This window comes from Phycodurus eques, chromosome 10 (assembly GCF_024500275.1).
Source record: "Phycodurus eques isolate BA_2022a chromosome 10, UOR_Pequ_1.1, whole genome shotgun sequence".
NCBI lineage: Eukaryota > Metazoa > Chordata > Actinopteri > Syngnathiformes > Syngnathidae > Phycodurus > Phycodurus eques.
This window is the reverse complement of record NC_084534.1, coordinates 29,767,696-29,786,655: the sequence shown is the minus strand read 5'-3', so window position 1 is coordinate 29,786,655 and position 18,960 is coordinate 29,767,696. Positions and strand designations below refer to the sequence as shown.

General features: G+C 49.0%; 2 protein-coding genes across 2 annotated transcripts; both read left to right on the top strand.

The window, feature by feature from the left end:
* Positions 1-97: 97 nt before the first annotated feature.
* manf (mesencephalic astrocyte-derived neurotrophic factor) lies at positions 98-10,442 on the top strand. Its single transcript, XM_061687891.1, has 4 exons — positions 98-302; positions 6,337-6,464; positions 6,557-6,698; positions 8,747-10,442. The coding sequence occupies exons 1-4, from the start codon at positions 215-217 to the stop codon at positions 8,929-8,931; spliced, it is 543 nt and encodes a 180-aa protein (XP_061543875.1). The 5' UTR covers positions 98-214; the 3' UTR covers positions 8,932-10,442.
* A 1,818-nt stretch (positions 10,443-12,260) lies between these two features.
* Positions 12,261-15,191, top strand: rbm15b (RNA binding motif protein 15B). The gene has a single exon (XM_061687657.1). The coding sequence runs from the start codon at positions 12,540-12,542 to the stop codon at positions 14,868-14,870; it is 2,331 nt and encodes a 776-aa protein (XP_061543641.1). The 5' UTR covers positions 12,261-12,539; the 3' UTR covers positions 14,871-15,191.
* The last annotated feature ends 3,769 nt before the right edge of the window (positions 15,192-18,960 follow it).

Here is an 18,960-nt window from a genome sequence, read left to right as displayed (position 1 = left end):
TGCTCTCAGCCAATAAGACTCCGCCTTTTCTGTGACGTAAAAGCCCGAACTCGCACGTTGGCTCCTGGCAAGTGTGCCTGATTGGCTACCTAACGGAGCGACCGACTTCTGGTGTGGCGCTAGGCTAGTAGCAAGCAAAGGGTCCAGCGGGCTCTGTGGCGGCGGCGAGCTTGAAATTGGAATTGTTTGAATTTGGCGTCGAAGAAAGTCGCAAATGTTGAGTCCGGGCGGCGTGTCTGCGGCTCTGCTGCTCGCCGCGGTGCTGACGACGAGCGAGGCGCTCAAAGAAGGAGAATGTGAAGGTAAGTTCAACAACGGCCAGCTAACGTTAGCACCGGCAGCTCGTCTCCAATCAAATTAGTCCGAATGACAAGCAGAAATATCAATAATAAGTGTGCCACCGGTTGCTTGTTGGACGAAAACGAATCGAAAAATGATGGACAGCGCAAGGTCATGTTTGAACTCGGGTATTAAGCTTGAGTTAGTATCATCATGTGTGTGAATTGATCATACTATTTTGAGTGGTAATTTGAGTTTCCTGCGGAGTTATAAAGGATAAGCATGGTTGAATAAACGTGGATTTTAAAAAATAATAATAATTATGGGCATATCCTGTTTTCAGTGTAATAGTGACGTGTTTCCCTCGCTTTATTATTGTACATTAGAAAAATTCCACGGCACACCACCACACTTGATGAAACCAAAAAAGTCCCCAAAAGTATATACATGGAAATAATGTTGACCAGGCCTCATATTTACTCTCCTTTATCGACTTACTCTGGGTGAAAGCTGGGCTGGTTTAGTCGAACACGAAGCTGACAACTTGCAGGAATTAAAAAAACAGCGCGCACGCAGATCGTATAAAGGTCCCATGTCATCAGTTTTAATTTTTGTTATTTTTGGTCAGCTTTATCTCTTCTCACCCAGTTTGGCAGATACTTTGGGTTGAAAATGCCTAGACAGTCCCTTTTTGAAGCTATTCTCGTCGGACTTTTTCCACCTGGCAGTTCAGACGCCCGAGTTTCTCATTAAAATGCAGCATGTAAATGAGCTTTGCTGTGATTGGATCTTCCCCAATTTAAATATCCAAAACGGATCTGCTCTAATTGGCCGCTGGCGAATGGCGATATCTCTGCGGCAGGGCCAAGCGCTCATAGCGACCTCGCGCGTTCATTTAATTCGATGTGAGGGTCTTCCTGTCAGCGAGGGGCACACAATATAGAGCAATACTGCATCCTATGTAAAAGCGTGTGCTGTGTCACTGAATCACATATGAATATATAATACGTATAGTCGTGCTGAAAAATATTGGCACCCCTGGGGCGGCATTATTTCAAGCCATGAGTGTATAAAAAGACATACTTTTGACATGGCGTCACATCGAGCCAGCGACCGCTCTTTTTCTGTTGTACAGCTGCTACTCGGCCGCTCGTCTTCGTCACCGTCAGGTTCCGACCTCCCGATCGGCTCAAACGTGCACGCTTTGACGATGCCGAGTTCAGTTAGGTGCTCCCGTATGTCGAAATCCTCGTCCTCCACATATTCCAACATATTGCTCGCCATTACGTATAGTGTGTAGCGTGCTGCGTTTGTCAATTGGGACGTCACTTCCGGTAGCCTTTGCGGCGGATAGAGTCACCGCACCCCGGTGTCTTGAGCTTCGGGTATGTTTGGGGAGGACTCAATATGCGTCATAAAAACCTCATTTTAGCTAAACTATGATGTGCATGTATTACATAACATATGAACAATGAAAATATGAATTTTAACTGACCCCATAACATCTTTGTCATCTGACCTTTAAACAATAGAAATATGACAATATAAAGGGGGAGTTGAATGTAGGCCTGCACCTATCAAATAATTTAGTAGTCGAGGATCCTACTAAATTCGATCAAACAATCGAGTATTTGGATAAACTATATTTTTACTCCCCTCCTGGAGCCCTCACCTTATCGTGGTGGAGGGGTTTGTGTGTCCCAATGATCCTATTAGCCAAGTTGTCTGGGGCTTCACGCCCCTGGTAGGGGTCACCCATGGCAAACGGGTCCTTGGTGAAGGACCAGACAAAGCACAGCTAAAAGACCCCTATGATACGCAATATAAATGGATGTAGGTTTCCCTTGCCCTGACGCGGGTCATCGGTGCCCCCCCTCTGGAGCCAGGCCTGGAAGTGGGGCTCGAAGGCGAGCACCCGGTGGTCAGGCCTGCACCTGTGTGGTCTGGCCGGGAACAGCCCGAAAAGGTAACGTGGGTCCCCCTTCCCATGGGCTCACCACCTGCGGGAGAGGCTATATGTGACCAGGTGCAGTGTGAGTTGGGCGGTGGCCTAATGCGATCTGATCTCCGGCTACAGAAGCTAGCTCTGGCAGGCCCAAACGTATTGTGAGGGTCTGCTCGGAACGTCTGGCGCAATCCCGTCAGAAGGAGTTTGGACTCCCACCTCTGACATAACTTTGGCCTGTGGGACTCCTCAGGCAGCTGCTGGGCAAGCGGAATGCAGCTTTGGTGGTCGCTGAAGCAAAAACTCTGGCGTGAGAGGGGTTCGGTGAGGCCATGGAGGAAAACTTCCGGATGGCTTTTGAGGAAATTCTGGTCCGGCGTCTCAGGAGGGGGAAGCAGTGTACCACCGAGACTGTGTATAGTGGGGATGGGGCGCTGCTGACCTCGACTCAGGACGTTGTGAGTCGGTGTGGAGAATACTTTGCAGAGCTCCTTAATTCCACTGACACACCTTCCCAAGAGGAAGCAGAGTCTGGGGTCTCTGAGGCGGGCTCTCCTATCTCTGGGGTTGAGGTCACCAAGGTGGTTAAAAAGCTCCTCAGTGTCAAGGCCTCAGGGGTGGATAAGATTCACCCGGAGTTCCTTAAGGCTCTGAATGTTATAGGCTGTCCCGGTTGACACGCCTCTGCAACATCGCTGGGACATCGGGGACAGTGCCTCTGGATTTCCAGACTGGGGTGGTGGTCCCCCTTTTTAAGAAGGGGGACTGGAGGGTGTTCTCCAACTACAAGGGGATCACACTGCTCAGCTTCCCTGGTAAGGTCTATTCAGGGGTGCTGGTGAGGAGGGTCCGTCGGGAAGTCAAATCTCAGATTCAGGAGGAGCAGTGTGGTTTTTGTCCTGGCTGTGGCACAGTGGACCAGCTCGACACCCTCGGCAGGGTCCTCGAGGGTGCATGGGAGTTCGCCCAACCAGTATACATGTGTTTTGTGGACTTGGAGAAGGCGTTCGACTATGTCCCTTGGGAGTTCTGTGGGCGGTGCTTAGGGAGTATGGGGTACCGAACCCCCTGATACGGGCTGTTCGGTCCCTGTACGACCAGTGTCAGAGTTTGGGCCGCATTGCTGGCAGTAAGTCGGACTCGTTTCCGGTGAGGGTTGGACTCCGCCAAGGCTGCCCTTTGTCACACATGTTAAAAGAAATGAAATCACCCAAAACAATAAAAACCGATCAGTAAGGACGAGAGAAGTGCTGGCTCGTGACCGCCCGCACGGCTGCAGGCAGCCAACGGCTCCTCCAAAAGAGGTAGCTGTTGTTCATTTGCTGCAATTTGTATTGTTTTTGTTTACGCAGTAATTATTGTGTGACTATTTTAAGCAACAGAAACTCAAAATAATATTTTTAGTGAGCGTTTTACAACTACCCTCCGCCCATTGCTCGGCAAAATGCCTCATTTCCGTGCCATCGTTTCCTTCGACGTCATTTTCGGTTTGCCACCAACTGGGCCGGCGTGCGAAATGAATCGGGCATTTACTAAATATAAGAAAATAAAAAATTGAAGAATACAGCAAGCTGTTAAGAGGAGCTGACAGGCTTAATCAGCATTTACAGAAAAAAAACAATTTTAACCAAAAAAAAGTTGTGGATTGGAGCTTTAGTAGCGACATTACACAGGGCGAACGTTATGTTAGTGAGGTAGACTAACGTAATTCCTTCTGATTTGCGTTATGTTAATTTAATCTTGTATCTCGGGTCTTGGCGTCATACTCGGCATTTTAGGCGGAGAAAATGGTCGGTGTTCCAACAAACGGGTGCTCGCCTTGTATTTCACAATAAAATGCTTCCACACTTTTGCCTTTTTAAAATAAAAAAAATAAAAAAATTCCTTCTCGATTTGGCGTCGCATCTTCCCGCTCCTGAAACTGAATAACTTTGGCGTCCTACTTCCCACGAAACGGTGACATAAGCGCGTTGTCATGCACGCCCCTGCGTGCATCCGCGACCGTCTCCGCGGTAAAACTGTGATTTGCAGTTTTGCTTTTCAATGTTCTTTGAGGCGCAAAATGGAAATTTTAACTCTCACACTGCAAATATGTTATGGGGTCAGTTAACATTCATATTTGCATTGTTTATATGTTATGCCATACATGCACGTCACTTCCAGCAAGTTGTCAACCATAGTTTAGCTAAAAATGAGGTTTTTATTACGAGTATTGAGCACTCCCCGAGCGTACCCGAAGCTCGAGACCCTGGAGTGTGGTTACTCTATCCATCGCAAGGGTTACAGAAGTGACATTGCAATTGCCAAACAGCACGCTACACACTACACTCAAGGGCGAGCAATGTGTTTGAATATGAGGAGGAGGAAGATTTCGACATACGGGAGCACCTAACTGAACTCGGCATCGTCAAAGCGTGCACGTTTGAGCCGATCGGGAGGTCGGAACCTGACGGTGACGACGACGAGCGGCCGAGTAGCAGCTGTACAACAGAAAAAGAGCGGTCGCTGGCTCGATGTCACACCATGTCAAAAGTGTGTCTTTTTATACACTCATGGCAAGAAATAATGGCACCCCAGGGGTGCTGTTTAAGAAGTTGATTGCAAGAGGGAAGAAGCTGTTGGAATGTCTGCTAGTTCTAGTTGGCCTTGATCAGTAGCGCCTACCTGAGGGGAAGGAGCTGGAAGAGCCGGTGACCGGGATGTGGAATGTCTGAGAGGATTTTGCACGCTCTTGTCTTAGTTCTGGCAGCGTGCAAGTCCTCAATGGTGGGTAGGGGGGTACCGACAATCCTTTCAGCAGTTTGGATTGTCCGTTGCAGTCTGAGTTTGTCCTTTTTTGTAGCAGCACCAAACCAGACTGTGATGGAAGAACACACGACTGACCGCTGTGTAGAACCGCCTCAGCGGCTCCCGCGGCAGGCCGTGCTTCCTCAGAAGCCGCAGGAAGTACATCCTCCGCTGGGCCTTTTTGAGGACGGAGTTGATGTTGGTCGCCCACTTCAGGTCCTGAGAGACTGTACTTCCCAGGAACTTGAAGGTCTCGACGGTTGACACAAGGCAGCTGAACAGCGTGAGGGGCAGCTGTGGTGAAGAATGCCTCCTGAAGTCCACGATCATCTCTACAGTCTCGAGCGTGTTCGGCTCCAGGTCGCGTCGGCCGCACCGCAGCTCCGGCCGCTCCGCTTCCTGTCGATATGCAGACTCGTCACAGTCTTTGATGAGGCTGATGACAGTGGTGTCATCTCCAAATTTCAGGAGTTTGACAGCCGGGTGCGTTGAGTTGCAGTCGTTTGTGTAGAGCGAGAAGAGCAGCGGAGAGAGGACACAACCTTGCGGTGCCCCTGTGCTGTTGCTGCGTGTGGATGAGGTGGTCTCCCCCAGCCTCACCTGCTTCGTCCTGCCCGTCAAAAAGCTGTAAATCCACTGGCAGATGGCAGGCGAGGCGCTGAGCTGGAGAAGCTTGGAGGAAAGGAGTTCAGGGATGATGGTGTTGAACGCTTAGCTGAAGTCCTCGAACAGGATCCTCGTGTAGGTCCCTGCACTGTCGTGGTGTTCTAGGATGAAATGCAGTCCCATGTTGACTGCATCATCCGCATCATTGCTCGGTAGGCAAACTGCAGGGGGTCCAGCAGGGGACCTGTGACGCTCTTGCGGTGGTCCAGCACGAGACGTTCAAAGGACATCATGACCACAGATGTCAAGGTGACAGGCCTGTCGTCATTTAGACCTGAGATTGCAGGTTTCTTGGGGACTGGAATGATGGTGGAGCATTTGAAACAGGATGGTACTTCGCACAGTTCCAGAGATCTCCATGTAAATAGACACATTGCTCCTCCATCTAGTGATCGTATTGGTGATCGTTTTTTTAATCTTGTTGATTGGTGATCGGCCCCAGAAATCCTGATCGTGTAAAGTCTATTCGAAATTTTGTTTTTGATTCAAAGGAAAAGGGGGGGGTTTCTTTAAAATCAAATTCATCAAAATAATCGAGATGAATCAATTTCAAATAATGGTTAGTTGCTGCACTACTTGTTTCCTGTAATCTGTCACCGCAAAGCCACAGATGCCAAGCGAATCTTGATGACTTGTGATGCGATGTTTCTTGCTTGCAGTGTGCGTGACTTTTTTGGGCAAGTTCTACGGCTCTCTTCAGGAGCACAAAGTGGACCTGAACAGCGGCGATGTGGAGAAGGCGCTCCTCAAGAGCTGCGGCGCCGCCAAAGGCAAAGAAAATCGTTTTGTGAGTTGCCACGCAACCGTCACGTCGTCGCTCGACTGCCGCTTTCTAACAAGGATGCGTGCGCATGTGTGTGCGTGCGTACCTGCGCGCAGTGTTACTACATCGGGGCGACCAGCGACGCCGCCACCAAGATGATCAACGAGGTGTCCAAGCCGCTCAGCTACCACGTCCCTGTGGACAGAATCTGCGAGAAGCTCAAGAAGAAAGACAGCCAGATCTGCGAACTCAAATACGGTACCTGACACTTGGTTTTGTGTGTGCGTGCGTGTGCATAAACCAGTGTTGTAATAGTTTTGGAAATTTAGTTATTTAATTTAAACTTCTTTGTTTGAATTCATTTAGCTCAAATTAGGTTTTTGCTGGTTTTATACCTTGGGAAAATATGCTTAGTTTTAGTTCTTAGGTTTTTTTTTGTCAGATCTGATTGAGTGTTGTGGAATAAAAACACCACCAAAGAAAACGTATTTAGGTAGCACTGATGAACAAGCGTCCACGTCAAATATAAAAGTCCGCTAAATGTATAGCTGAAAAATAAGTCTTTTTGAAGGGAACTGTCAAATGACCAACGCAGAAAACGGGTTACTGGACTTCCTGTGTATGCTACACCACGCACGCTATGGTACAGGTTGATAATATGATAGTTTGAAGTAGACTTTACTCCGATCTGATCGGTATTGGCCGATAATTAGCATTTTATGCTGATCGGCCTTAATGTCGTAATTTGCCGAGCCGATCAATGACGTCGTTGACCGGCTCCGCAAAAGACGTTTACTCCGCGTCGCCATCGTGTGCATTACATTTGAATCTGAAAGCGGGTTTATTTTTAGTCTTGTCGCATGTCTTTTGATGTAGTACTGTAAATATCTGACAGCCAATTAGGTTATTTAAAAAAAAAAAAAAAAAAAGTCGGCGGTGTGGGACAGACAACACATAATCAGACTACAAGACAAATTTGGTCTTTCACGATTGCACTATGTCAGACTACTACAATAAAATCTTGTATTCTTATACCACCTCATCCCGTCTTTTACGATCACTGGGCTTTATCTCGTCAACTCAAACGCGACCGGATACACTCGTTACCACGGCCACGACGACGACGACGACAACAACAATCGGTCGCGTCGGTTGTATTATAAGAACAAAATGGGGGAAAACGTGTGCTGGTGGTCACCGATGCTCGGGAGAGGACTTTAATTCAAGGACTGCTTGAGGTATGTTCACGTACTATACGGCTCGCACAGAGGCAACAAAATGTAATGTAACCTAGTAAGCTAGTACTAGCACTAACGGTTGTACCGGAGTTCTGTCGAATCATGCTTTAAAGTTTCGGGGTGTGTGTGAAGTAATTGAATTACAATAAAGTCATTTCATTGAAGTAAGTTGGCACCCATTATTTCTGTCATGTAATGTTGGTTTGACCTGACTGATTAGAATACATGACCTGTCAAGATATATTTGAAGGTACACAAGTATAAACCGTAAATGAACAAGTCATTTAAATTGACACATTGCTCCATCTTGTGATCGGTTCTCGGTTTTTTGTTTTTTGTTTTTTTAAACTCTGTGATCAGCCCCAAAAATCCTGATGGTGTAAAGCCCAGTTTGAAGTCAAACTCGCTCAAATTTTCTTTATGGCTGCCGTCTTTGGACAAAAGTTAAATACAAATATAGAATTTGTTTATACAAGCATGATATGATATGCATAAACACTAACGAAGTCTAAACATGGAATTTTGTCACCTTTGGTGGCTCTGACATTTAATGTTCCCACGGTGGCTTTTGTCACGGACCCCTTCGCCATTCACCCGAAGCGGGAGGAAGCGCTTGGACCCGTTTTGCCGAATGCGGAAGTGGGCGGCGCATATACCGGATTGCGTCACACAAAGCGCCTCGATTAGGACACGTCCGTGTTAGCGGACGACTTAAGTCAATCGTAGCACTGACAACTTAGCACGGGATCCTAAGTTACCACCAAATGCTAATGCTGACAGACGTGACGTGGCCGACTTCAGGTACAAAAGTAAAAGACAGTGTTCAACTCGCGTAACGTCTGGCGGAAGATAAACACTTTGTGCAATTAACTCAACTTTATTTCGAGAGCACTTTAATGACACCCGCAGCTGTAGCAAAGTGCTGTACAGAAAACATAGCAGACAATAAGAAGTTTCTCAATTTCTTCTATGATTTATTTTTGGAGTCTTCGATAAAACAATATTGCGGCATGTGCGCCGCGCAATCACATTGACGTTTTGTGCCGCCTTGTGCTAATGTGGGCGCAGACAAGCAGCTGGACCTGAGCTCGGTGGACCTGAAGAAGCTGAAGGTGAAGGACCTGAAGAAGATTCTGGAGGAGTGGGGCGAGTCGTGCAAGGGTTGCGCCGAAAAGTCCGACTTCATCCGTAAGATCACGGAGCTGATGCCCAAGTACGCCCCTGCCGCCGCCAGGGCACGGACTGACCTGTGACCTCTGACCCACGGGGACTCTCCTGCTTGACTGGCAGTTTCGTCCTCTCACTTCTTTTCATGCGACTCGCTCAGGACGCCGTTAGGCGGACGTTTGGCTCCGCTCGCTGTCCGGGCCAGAGGCCGCAGTCATCACTTCCTGTTTGTGACTTGATGTCTGTGTTTGTATTAAAAGATGTTTCATGGGCATTTTTTATTATTTTTTAAAAATATATAAACAAACAATAGTGCAGCGGTTCTGGAACGGGCTCCGCAGGGTCGGTGTTAGCTTTGGGCCAGTTAAAAGCTCTGATTCGATTACCATGTGTCATTGCTTCAATCCTCCCTTTCCACATTAATATTCATATTTTTAATACAACAAAAAGGGGTATTATTACTACAGCCTGACCGATATGGATATTTTGAGGCCGGTTCCGATATTTGGCGGGAATAAAATTCCCATAGCCGATTCATCGGACGATTAATTTAAAAAATATATGCCAACTAAAATAACTTCTGTTTTGGTCTCTTAATGCTTACAACAACAAAGATATGAACTATAGGCAGAATATGTGATTGTTTTTAAAAAAAACTTTGTCCTCTGCTATCTGTTGAACTTTGCAACCAATTTTTGCTGATTTGTTTGTTTGAATTTCATTCTTTGTTTTATGTTGTAATGTGTTTTAAAAAAAAAAAATAATAATCGGCCGCTTTGTGGCTATTTGGAAAGGGGTTCAACTTGGCTGATTAAATCGGTCAGGCCCTAAATTATTACATTCAAAATATCCTTTTCTGCTGAGACATGGTGACATTTTTTAGATCGACCCATTTTTTTTTTTTTTTTTTTTAAAGCATTAATCTTTGAAAAATAATTTTCAACTTGTAACATTATACCATTTTTGAAAAATAGCCAACTTTTTCATTCCTATGACATTTAGGGGTCTGTGTGGTAGTTTGGCTAATGAGGGGGTCCGCTTAGCTTAGCATCAAGTCACAAGCTGCTATTTGTAACATTTGTAGTCCTTTAACCTCTGTCAAATGTATGACGGACATTCCAAGTTTTCTCATTTGGAGGAAACGGCGAAGAGCAAACGTGTGAGTGAGTCCCAGAAACACGCTAACATGTCATTCCAGCTCAAGGCGGGGATGTTTATGGAATTGTCTTTCTGTATTTGATTTGCTCAAGTTTGTTTCACAGATGCTGGCGTGCGGTTCATCTTGCTGGGAATGGATGGAAAACTCCTCACTATGAGTTTTCAGATGTGAAATAAAAAACAAAATTCTTCCACCCGGACGCAAAGTCTTCATTGCTGCTTCCAAATAAATGTATTATATGAAATGACTTTTCAAAACTGCAGGAAAAGACTTACAAAAAGCATGGAAGTCAACATGGACCCAGGAACTTTGAAAGTCACTTCCTGGCTGGGAATAAGTTTATAAATATTGTCACCTTTTAGTTTTTGTCTCTTCATTTTTGCTGCTCTTGTAAACCTTAACATTGAAGGTTTTTCATTCATTCATTTTCCGTAGTGCTTCTACTCAGGCGGGTCGCGGGCGTGCTGGGGCCTCTCCTAGCTATCTTAGGGTGAGAGGCGGGGTTCTCCCTGAGCTGCTCGCCAGCCAATTGCAGGGTACATGTAAACAAACAACCTTTCAGAATCGGAATCATCTTTGTTTGCCAAGTATGTCCACTCACATTCACACCTACGGGCAAGTTAAGAGTCTTCAATTAACCTCTTATGCGTGTTAATGGGATGTCGAAGGAAACCGGAGTAGCCGGAGAAAAGCCACGCTCAGAACTGTGAGGCAGATGTGCTAACCAGTCGTCCACCGTTCCACCATTGAAGGTTTTTATTGCACTTAGCTCATGCTCTGCCAGCCCTCAGTTAACATGGATATTTGACTTCTAAAGCCGTCAATGGCAGCGAATGTGTTAAAGGTAAAAAGCCAAACATGAACAGAAATGTCTCGATTTGACCTTTGCAGATGACTGACAATCTACACACACATCATTCCAAATATATCTTTGTTCATCTGTCTATGACAGGCAGAACAAATGAAATGCTCTTCCAGTAAAGTACAATCCGCCCGTTGCCATTCATACGAGACAGATGAACAGCAGTCATCAACTAACCACGCCCACTTTTCACACTGAGAAAGTAGACCGTTATTTCAGTATTTATACTTTTTTTGTGTGGTGGTATGCTGCAATATTTTACTCATGTAAAATGTATGCCTTGGCGCAATAAAGGTTGGGAAATAGTTTCTTTCTTACATTACGGAAATTTTGTACAATACAAATACCAATGGTTTAGGCAGTTTAATGAGTTACTCACGGCGTAAATAGTCAGTCACGTTTTACTCTGAACTCAAAAGTTTGTAGAATTCCCTGAAGATGAAGAAAAATCCAGGCCATAAAAACCAGCAACATTCTAGAGAATATTGTTCAAACGATTTCCATCAGAGACAAGTGGAAGATTTCAAATGTTTTCTTTTTTTGAAAAAATCTCATTATATCTTGCACATTGTTTCCATCTTTTTTATTTTACACTCAAAGTTGTGTTTCTTGTTAGATTTCTGCAATAGGTATTGATAGTGTGTCTTTTTGTGACTCATGCATGATATAGTTTCATTCAATACTTTAGAAAAGACTTTTCACAAGGTAAATTCCTGCCTAATTTCTACATAAAAATCATTTTCATTATTTGTTACATAACGTTGTAGTTTCTAGAGATGGTGAATTTGGGGTTTTCGTTTCACCAAAAATGTAATATAATCACCAAAATTATGCATTTATATAGGCAAATCTTTTTCTGATAGAATAAGTGAGGAAGCACTCTTGTCTTTGTAGGTTTTTATTACAAAAAAGAAAGAAAAGTCTTACGAGTTGTCACTCCTTACTGAAGCCCAGACAAAAATCCCCTTTGTTATATCGAAGTGAGAGAAAGAAAACAAAACAACAATCTTTGTCCAGCTGCAATCAACTTACTTTACGAATAGCAGCTTGTAGTCACAACACAGCTGGGAACAATTCATACGCACAGTGTGACCGGGAGCGAGTTAGTCGTCACAACATAACAATAAAGCCTGTGAAGGTTGTACAAAACAACTAGAAGTAATATTTGGTATACATACATATATAAAACATACATTTTCCAACAAACATCTAAAAGAAATCATGAAATATTTCACTCTGTCGTGCATCTCCACAGTATGAGTTGCCCTTTTTGGACTGAACGATCGAAGGAAATGAAGCTTTTGACACGACTCTAATTGAGTTCGGTAAACTCACTGGGTTGAAATTTGTAAAAGGAAGAGGAGGCGTGTCCCTGTACGATGACGTCACCAACGTCCGCCCCGAGGCGAAGGCGCACATTCTTTTGTCCAAGATGGCGTCGTCGTCGAGTCGCTGACTGGCGGACATGTTTTGCTTTTTTAGTGCTTTTTTAGCCGCTTTTGGCTTCTCCGTCGAGGGGCGGAAGTGACTCATTCGCGGAGCCGCTTGTGGCTAAAACCGCCGCACGGACGCCGCGGATTGTCGTCGCCGGAGGGGCTCCGTTCCGCTCGTCTTTCTCGCCGCCGCCGCCGCCGCCGCCGCCGTCGTCGTCGTCGTTGACGTTCCCGGCCGACATGAAGCGGCAGGCCGTCAGGGAGGCTTCCTCCCCGCCTCATCTTCCGCCGCCGCCGCCGCTGTCGTCCAGGGCGGCCCCCAAGCGCCTCCGGGAGCGGGAGCGGGACCGAGACCGAGACCGAGAGAGCGGCCGCCGGGAGGAGCTCCATGCGCTGCCGCCGCCGCTGGCCCTTCTGCTGGCCGAGACCCGCGGCGGCCACCGGCGGAGAAGCCGCAGCCGGGAGCGCGACAAACCGGCGGCGGCCAGTCTGCGGCCCCCGGCCCGGGATTACAAGACGCTGCTCATCAGCAACGTGGGCCCGCAGGTCCCCGACGACGACCTGGAGGACGCTCTCTTCCACGAGTTCAAGCGGTTCGGCGACGTCAGCGTCAAACTGTCGCACACGCCGGAACTGGGCCGCATCGCCTACGTCAACTTCCGGCACGCCGAGGATGCCAAAGAGGCTCGCCACGCGAAGACCACTTCGCGGCTGCTGCTGGCTGAGCGGCTGCTCAAGATCGAGCCGGTGTACGTGCGCAGGAGGAGCGTCACGCCGCCCGATGTCACCTACCTGGCCGTGCACGCCCACGCGCACGCGCCCTACCCGCCCTACCGCCAGCGGTCGCTGTCGCCGCCCGGACCCTCGCTCAGCCTGCGCGAGTTGCGCGCCCGCCACTACGCCCTGGAGAGCCTGAGCCGCGAGCGCCTGCTCGACTACTACGGGATGCTGGACGAGAGGGGGCGCCCCTACGGCCTGGCGCCCGCACCGCAGCCGCCGCCCGACGACCTCAAGCCCGAGGACGACCAGCGCGCCACCAGCAACCTGTTCATCGGCAACCTGGACGGCGGCGTCACCGAGGCCGAGCTGAGGCGCGGCTTCGACAAGTACGGCGCCATCGAGGACGTGGTCATCAAGAGGCCAGCGCGGGGCCAGGGTGGCGCCTACGCTTTCGTCAAATTTCAGAACCTGGACATGGCCCACCGCGCCAAGGTAGCCATGCAGGGGCGCCTGGTGGGCGGCCACCCCGTCAAGATCGGCTACGGCAAAGCCAACCCCACTACGCGCCTGTGGGTGGGCGGCCTGGGACCCTCCAACTCGCTGGCCACTCTGGCGCGCGAGTTCGACCGCTTCGGAAGCATCCGGAACATCGATTACGTCAAGGGCGACAGCTTCGCGTACGTCCAGTACGAAAGTTTGGATGCGGCGCAGGCGGCGTGCACGCAAATGAGGGGCTTTCCCCTGGGCGGGGCCGAGCGTCGCTTACGCGTGGACTTCGCCAAGGTGGAGGAAAGCCCCGCCCGGCCCTTCGCACCCGTGCAGCTACTGCCCCACTACGACGTGCCGGGCGACGCCTACGGACGCCGCCGGAGCCTGGAACGCGACGTCCGGGGCGCAGTCAGGGAGCGTGCACCGTCCCCGCGCGACCTGGCCCCGAGCCCCCCGGGGGGCCCTGAGAGGAGGGCGGGCGCCGCGGAGGCCCTTGGCAGGAGCGGCCGGGCACGCAGCCGCAGCAGGGAGCGCTGGCCGAAGGAGCGTGAGGAGAGGCGGGGTCGGAGGCGGAGCCGCAGTCCCTCGGCGGAGCGCGAGAAGGGGCGGGGTCGAGCGCGCGCGTCGCCCGACGTCAGCCCCGACCGAGCGCGCGTCCGGGCGCCCGACTCCACCACAGAGCCGCGGGACCACACCCCCGACGCCAAAGAGCCAGAGTCTCCGCCCACTCGCCACCGTGGCAAACATACCGACCCCCATCACCACCGCGGCGGCAGCGAGGCCGCCGCCCGGCCCGCTGTGACGCCGCCCCTCCCCGCGGGTGCGCCCCCGGCGTGTCCAGGCTCGCTGTCGGAGTTCGCTGCGGCGTCGCTGGCCAAGTGTTGGCGTGGCGTGTTCGCGCTGAAGAACAGCAGCTTCCCGGCCCACCTGTACCTGCTGGAGGGTGGTGCCCCCTTCTTCGGCGCCATCATGCGGCGCAACGGCGAGCTGCTGAAGATAGCGCAGCGCCTCCGCATGGATCAGAGCCGTCTGGACGAGGTGGCGCGGCGCGTGAAGGCGGGTCGCCCCGACGGCTTCGCCGTGCTGCTGGCCCTCCAGGGACCCGTGGACCGGCAGGCCGGCGCACCAGGGGCGGCGGGGCTCCAGGTCCGCCTGCTGCGCCACCTGGTGGCTTACCTGCGCAACAAGGAGGCGGCGGGCGTGGTGAGCCTGCCCGGCGCCAAGGAGGGCGGCCCGGGTGCCATGCTGTACGCTTTTCCGCCGGGAGACTTCTCGGTGCAGTTCCTGCAGGCGGCCAAGAGGGTGGCGACGCCTCTGGACGAGGAGCACATGGTGGTGGTGGTGGTTAACGACACTAATTGACCTCAAGGTGGCGCCCTTCCTAATCCAGACTCCTTTGGCGGTCCACCAGAGGGCACAGCGGCACCCAAACACTACAAACAAACTGAAGCATCTTCCCTCATGAATAATTAGCACGTTGGTGTGTTCTGTTTTAACACTACAAAAACTTCTTTGAACTTTTCATACTTTTTTGCTTTCGAACGCATTGGAACCAACCGAAAGTAGAAATGTGAGCAGTTGAAAATGTTGTTTCCATGGTAACCCTTTTAAAGGAATAATTCTCTTTTTATGTATTTTGTTCTTAACAAATGTTGTCATGTTAAAGCAAAAATGTTAACTCTTCACGGTATGCTTTTTTATCGCACAGCACAAACATTGCAGTTAGCCACATGCTAATCCACATGCTATCATACATGATAAATTGTAGCTTTAGCAATGCTAAAACCAATCTTATCCACGTGCTAAAAATCAGAAGGTGCCAGCATTAGCCACGCTTACATGAGCATGTTAATCCTGATGCTTAGGAACAGAATTTTAGGTTTAGCCATGCGAATCCACTAATAATTAGAAGGTGATAGCACTAGCTCTGCTATTGTAAACGCCAGAATGAGTCATACTAGTCCACATGCTAATAAATGTATGTAATTGTCTAACATTAGCATAGCTAGGATTGGCTGGCGACCAGTTCGGGGTGTACCCCGCTCTCGCCCGGAATCAGATGGGATGGGCTCCAGCACGCCGCGACCCGCGTGAGAAGAAGCGGTACGGAAAATGGATGGATAGCATAGCTTGTAAGCATTCAACATTAGCTTAGCATTTCTAGTGTTAATCCAGATGCTAGCAAACAGCATTCCAGCAGTACCCATGCTAATCTGCAAGCTAATAATCAGAAGGTGATAGCATTAGCAATGATTTATTTATTTTTTTCACTATTTATTCCGAAACAACATACAAACCCGATTGCGTGACTGTGATGAACAATCTGTGGTAAAAAGACAAAACAACGGCTTACAAAAAATGCACTATAAAGTACACATAAATCCAAGGTTTTAATCAAAATCATCTTTATTTCTCCAAAAAACACACAAGGAATTTGTCTCCGGTGGTCAGAGCCGCTCCAGTATGACAACAAACGGTCCATTGACAGAACACTTTGGAGACAGAAAGACATTGAGAAGGACAGTCACTGAGCAATAAAGGGTTGCTAGTTATCTGGTAATGCCGGTACATTATTATTTTTTATTTATTTTTTTGACCATTGTGCAAAGGGCGCCGAGACTTCAAGCGAGGAGTACGATAATCTGGGACAATGTTGATTGTGCAAAGAAGAGATATCTGACGTGGGCCGGAAGTGACGCCAGGAGACAGTGGTCCAATCATAAACATTGAGAGATGATGTCATTAGGATCATATTTGAACAGGTTGCAAATGTTAAGTGTGTGTGTGAGTTCATTTTGTCAATTCTCAATGTGCAAAATTAGGACGATTGCTGTCAATATTTGACCAAATGCAGCCGTATGCGGGGCACAAGCCAGTGCAAACTGTAGGCCGGTCCCAAGCCCGGATAAATGCGGAGGGTCGCGTCAGGAAGGACATCCGGCTTAAAACTTGGCCAAACAAATATGAGTGTTCATCTAAAGAATTCCATAACGTATCGGCCGGGGCCCGGGTTAACAACGTCCACCCCCGGCGCCATCAGCCTGCAGGGCGCCATTGGAAATTCAGCGACTGTGGGTCAAAGTCGAAGGAGGTGGAAAGCGGGCTCTTCGGCAGAAAGAGAATAGGAAAGCACAGAGCCTAGAACTGAATGTTGGGACTATGACAGGAAAATCTCTGGATTTGGTTGACATGATGATGAGGAGAACGGTTTATATATTTTGTGTCCAAGAGACCAGGTGGAAAGGCAGTAAGGCGAGAAGTTTAGGGGCAGGCTTGAAATGATTTGACCATGGTGGAGATGGGAAGAGAAATGGAGGCGGGGTTATTTTAAAAGAAGAATTGGCTCAGAATGTCTTGGAGGTGAAAAGAGTATCAGATCGAGTGATGAGGCTGAAAGTTGAAATTGAGGGCGTTATGTATTATGTGATTAGTGGCTATGCCCCGCAGGTAGGATGTGACCGAGAGGTGAAAGCGAAATTCTGGAAGGAGCTAGACGAAGTAGTAGAGCATCCCAGACAGAGAGAGAGTCGTAATTGGTGCAGATTCTAATGCACGTGTTGGGGAAGGAAACCGGGGTGATGAAGAAGTGATGGGTAAGTACGGCATCCAGGAAAGGAACTTGGAGAGACAGATGGTGGTAGACTTTGCAACAAGGATGAAAATGGCTGTAGTGAACACTTTTTTCCAGAAGAGGCACGAACATAGGGTGACCTACAAGAGCGGCGGTAGAAGCACGCAGGTGGATTACATCTTGTGCAGACGATGTCATCTGAAGGAGGTTACCGACTGTAAGGTGGTGGTAGGGGAGAGTGTGGCTAGACGGCAAAGAAGATGACTCTGGGGGTGGGGAGGAAGATTAGGAAGACAAAGGCAGAGCAGAGAACCACGTGGTGGAAGCTGAGACAGGACGAGTGTTGTGCAGCTTTTCGGGAAGAGGTGAGACAGGCTCTCGGTGGACGGGAGGAGCTTCCAGAAGACTGGACCGCTGCAGCCGAGGTGATCAGAGAGGCAGGCAGGAGAGTACTTGGTGTATCTTCTGCCAGGAAAGGAGAGAACGAGACTTGGTGGTGGAACCTCACAGTACAGCAAATCATACAAGGAAAAAGGTTAGTGAAGAAGAAGTGGGACACGGAGAGGACCGAGGAGAGGCGAAAGGAATACATTGAGATGCGACACAGGGTAAAGGCCAAACAAGAGGCATATGAGGACATGTATGGCGGGTTGGACACTAAAGAAGGAGAAAAGGATCTCTACAGGCTGGCCAGACAGAGGGATGGAGATGGGAAGGATGTGCAGCAGGTTAGGGTGATTAAGGCTAGAGATGGAAATATGTTGACAGGTGCCAGCAGTGTGCTAGCTAGATGGAAAGAATACTTTGAGGAGTTGCTGACTGAGGAAAATGAGAGAGAAGAGGCAAGTGTGGTGGACCAGGAAGTGGCCATGATTAGTCAGGGGGAAGTTAGAAAGGCATTAAAGAGGATGAAAAATGGAAAGGCAGTCGGTCCTGCTGACATTCCTGTGGAGGTATGGAAGCATCTCGGAGAGGTGGCTGTGGAGGTTTTGACCAGCTTGTTCAATAGAATTCTAGCGCATGAGAAGATGCCTGAGGAATGGAGGAAAAGTGCGCTGGTGCCCATTTTTAAGAACAAAGGTGATGTGCAGAGCTGTGGGAACTAGAGAGGGATGAAGTTATGGGAAAGAGTAGTGGAGGCTAGACTCAGGACAGAAGTGAGTATTTGCGAGCAACAGTATGGTTTCGTGCCTAGAAAGAGGACCACAGATGCATTATTTGTCTTGAGGATGTTGATGGACAAGTACAGAGAAGGTCAGAAGGAGATCCATTGTGTCTTTGTAGATCTTGAGAAAGCGTATGACAGAGTACCCAGAGAGGATCTGTGGTACTGCATGCGGAAGTCTGGAGTGGCAGAGAAGTATGTTAGAATAATACAGGACATGTACGAGGGCAGCAGAACAGCGGTGAGGTGTGCTGTAGGTGTGACAGACGAATTGAAGGTGGAGGTGGGACTGCATCAGGGATCGGCCCTGAGCCCCTTCCTGTTTGCAGTGGTGATGGATAGGCTGACAGATGAGGTTAGACTGGAATCCCAATAGACCATGATGTTTGCAGATGACATTGTGATCTGCAGTGAAAGCAGGGAGCAGCTGGGGGAACAGTTAGAAAGGTGGAGGCATGCACTGGAAAGAAGAGGAATGAAGATTAGCCGAAGTAAAACAGAACATATGTGCATGAATGAGAGGGCTGGTGGGGGAAGAGTGAGGCTACAGGGAGAAGAGATAGCGAGGGTGGAGGACTTGAAATACTTGGGGTCAACCGTCCAGAGCAATGGTGAGTGTGGTCAGGAAGTGAAGAAACGGGTCCAAGCAGGTTGGAACGGGTGGAGGAAGGCGTCAGGTGTGTTATGTGACAGAAGAGTCTCTGCTAGGATGAAGG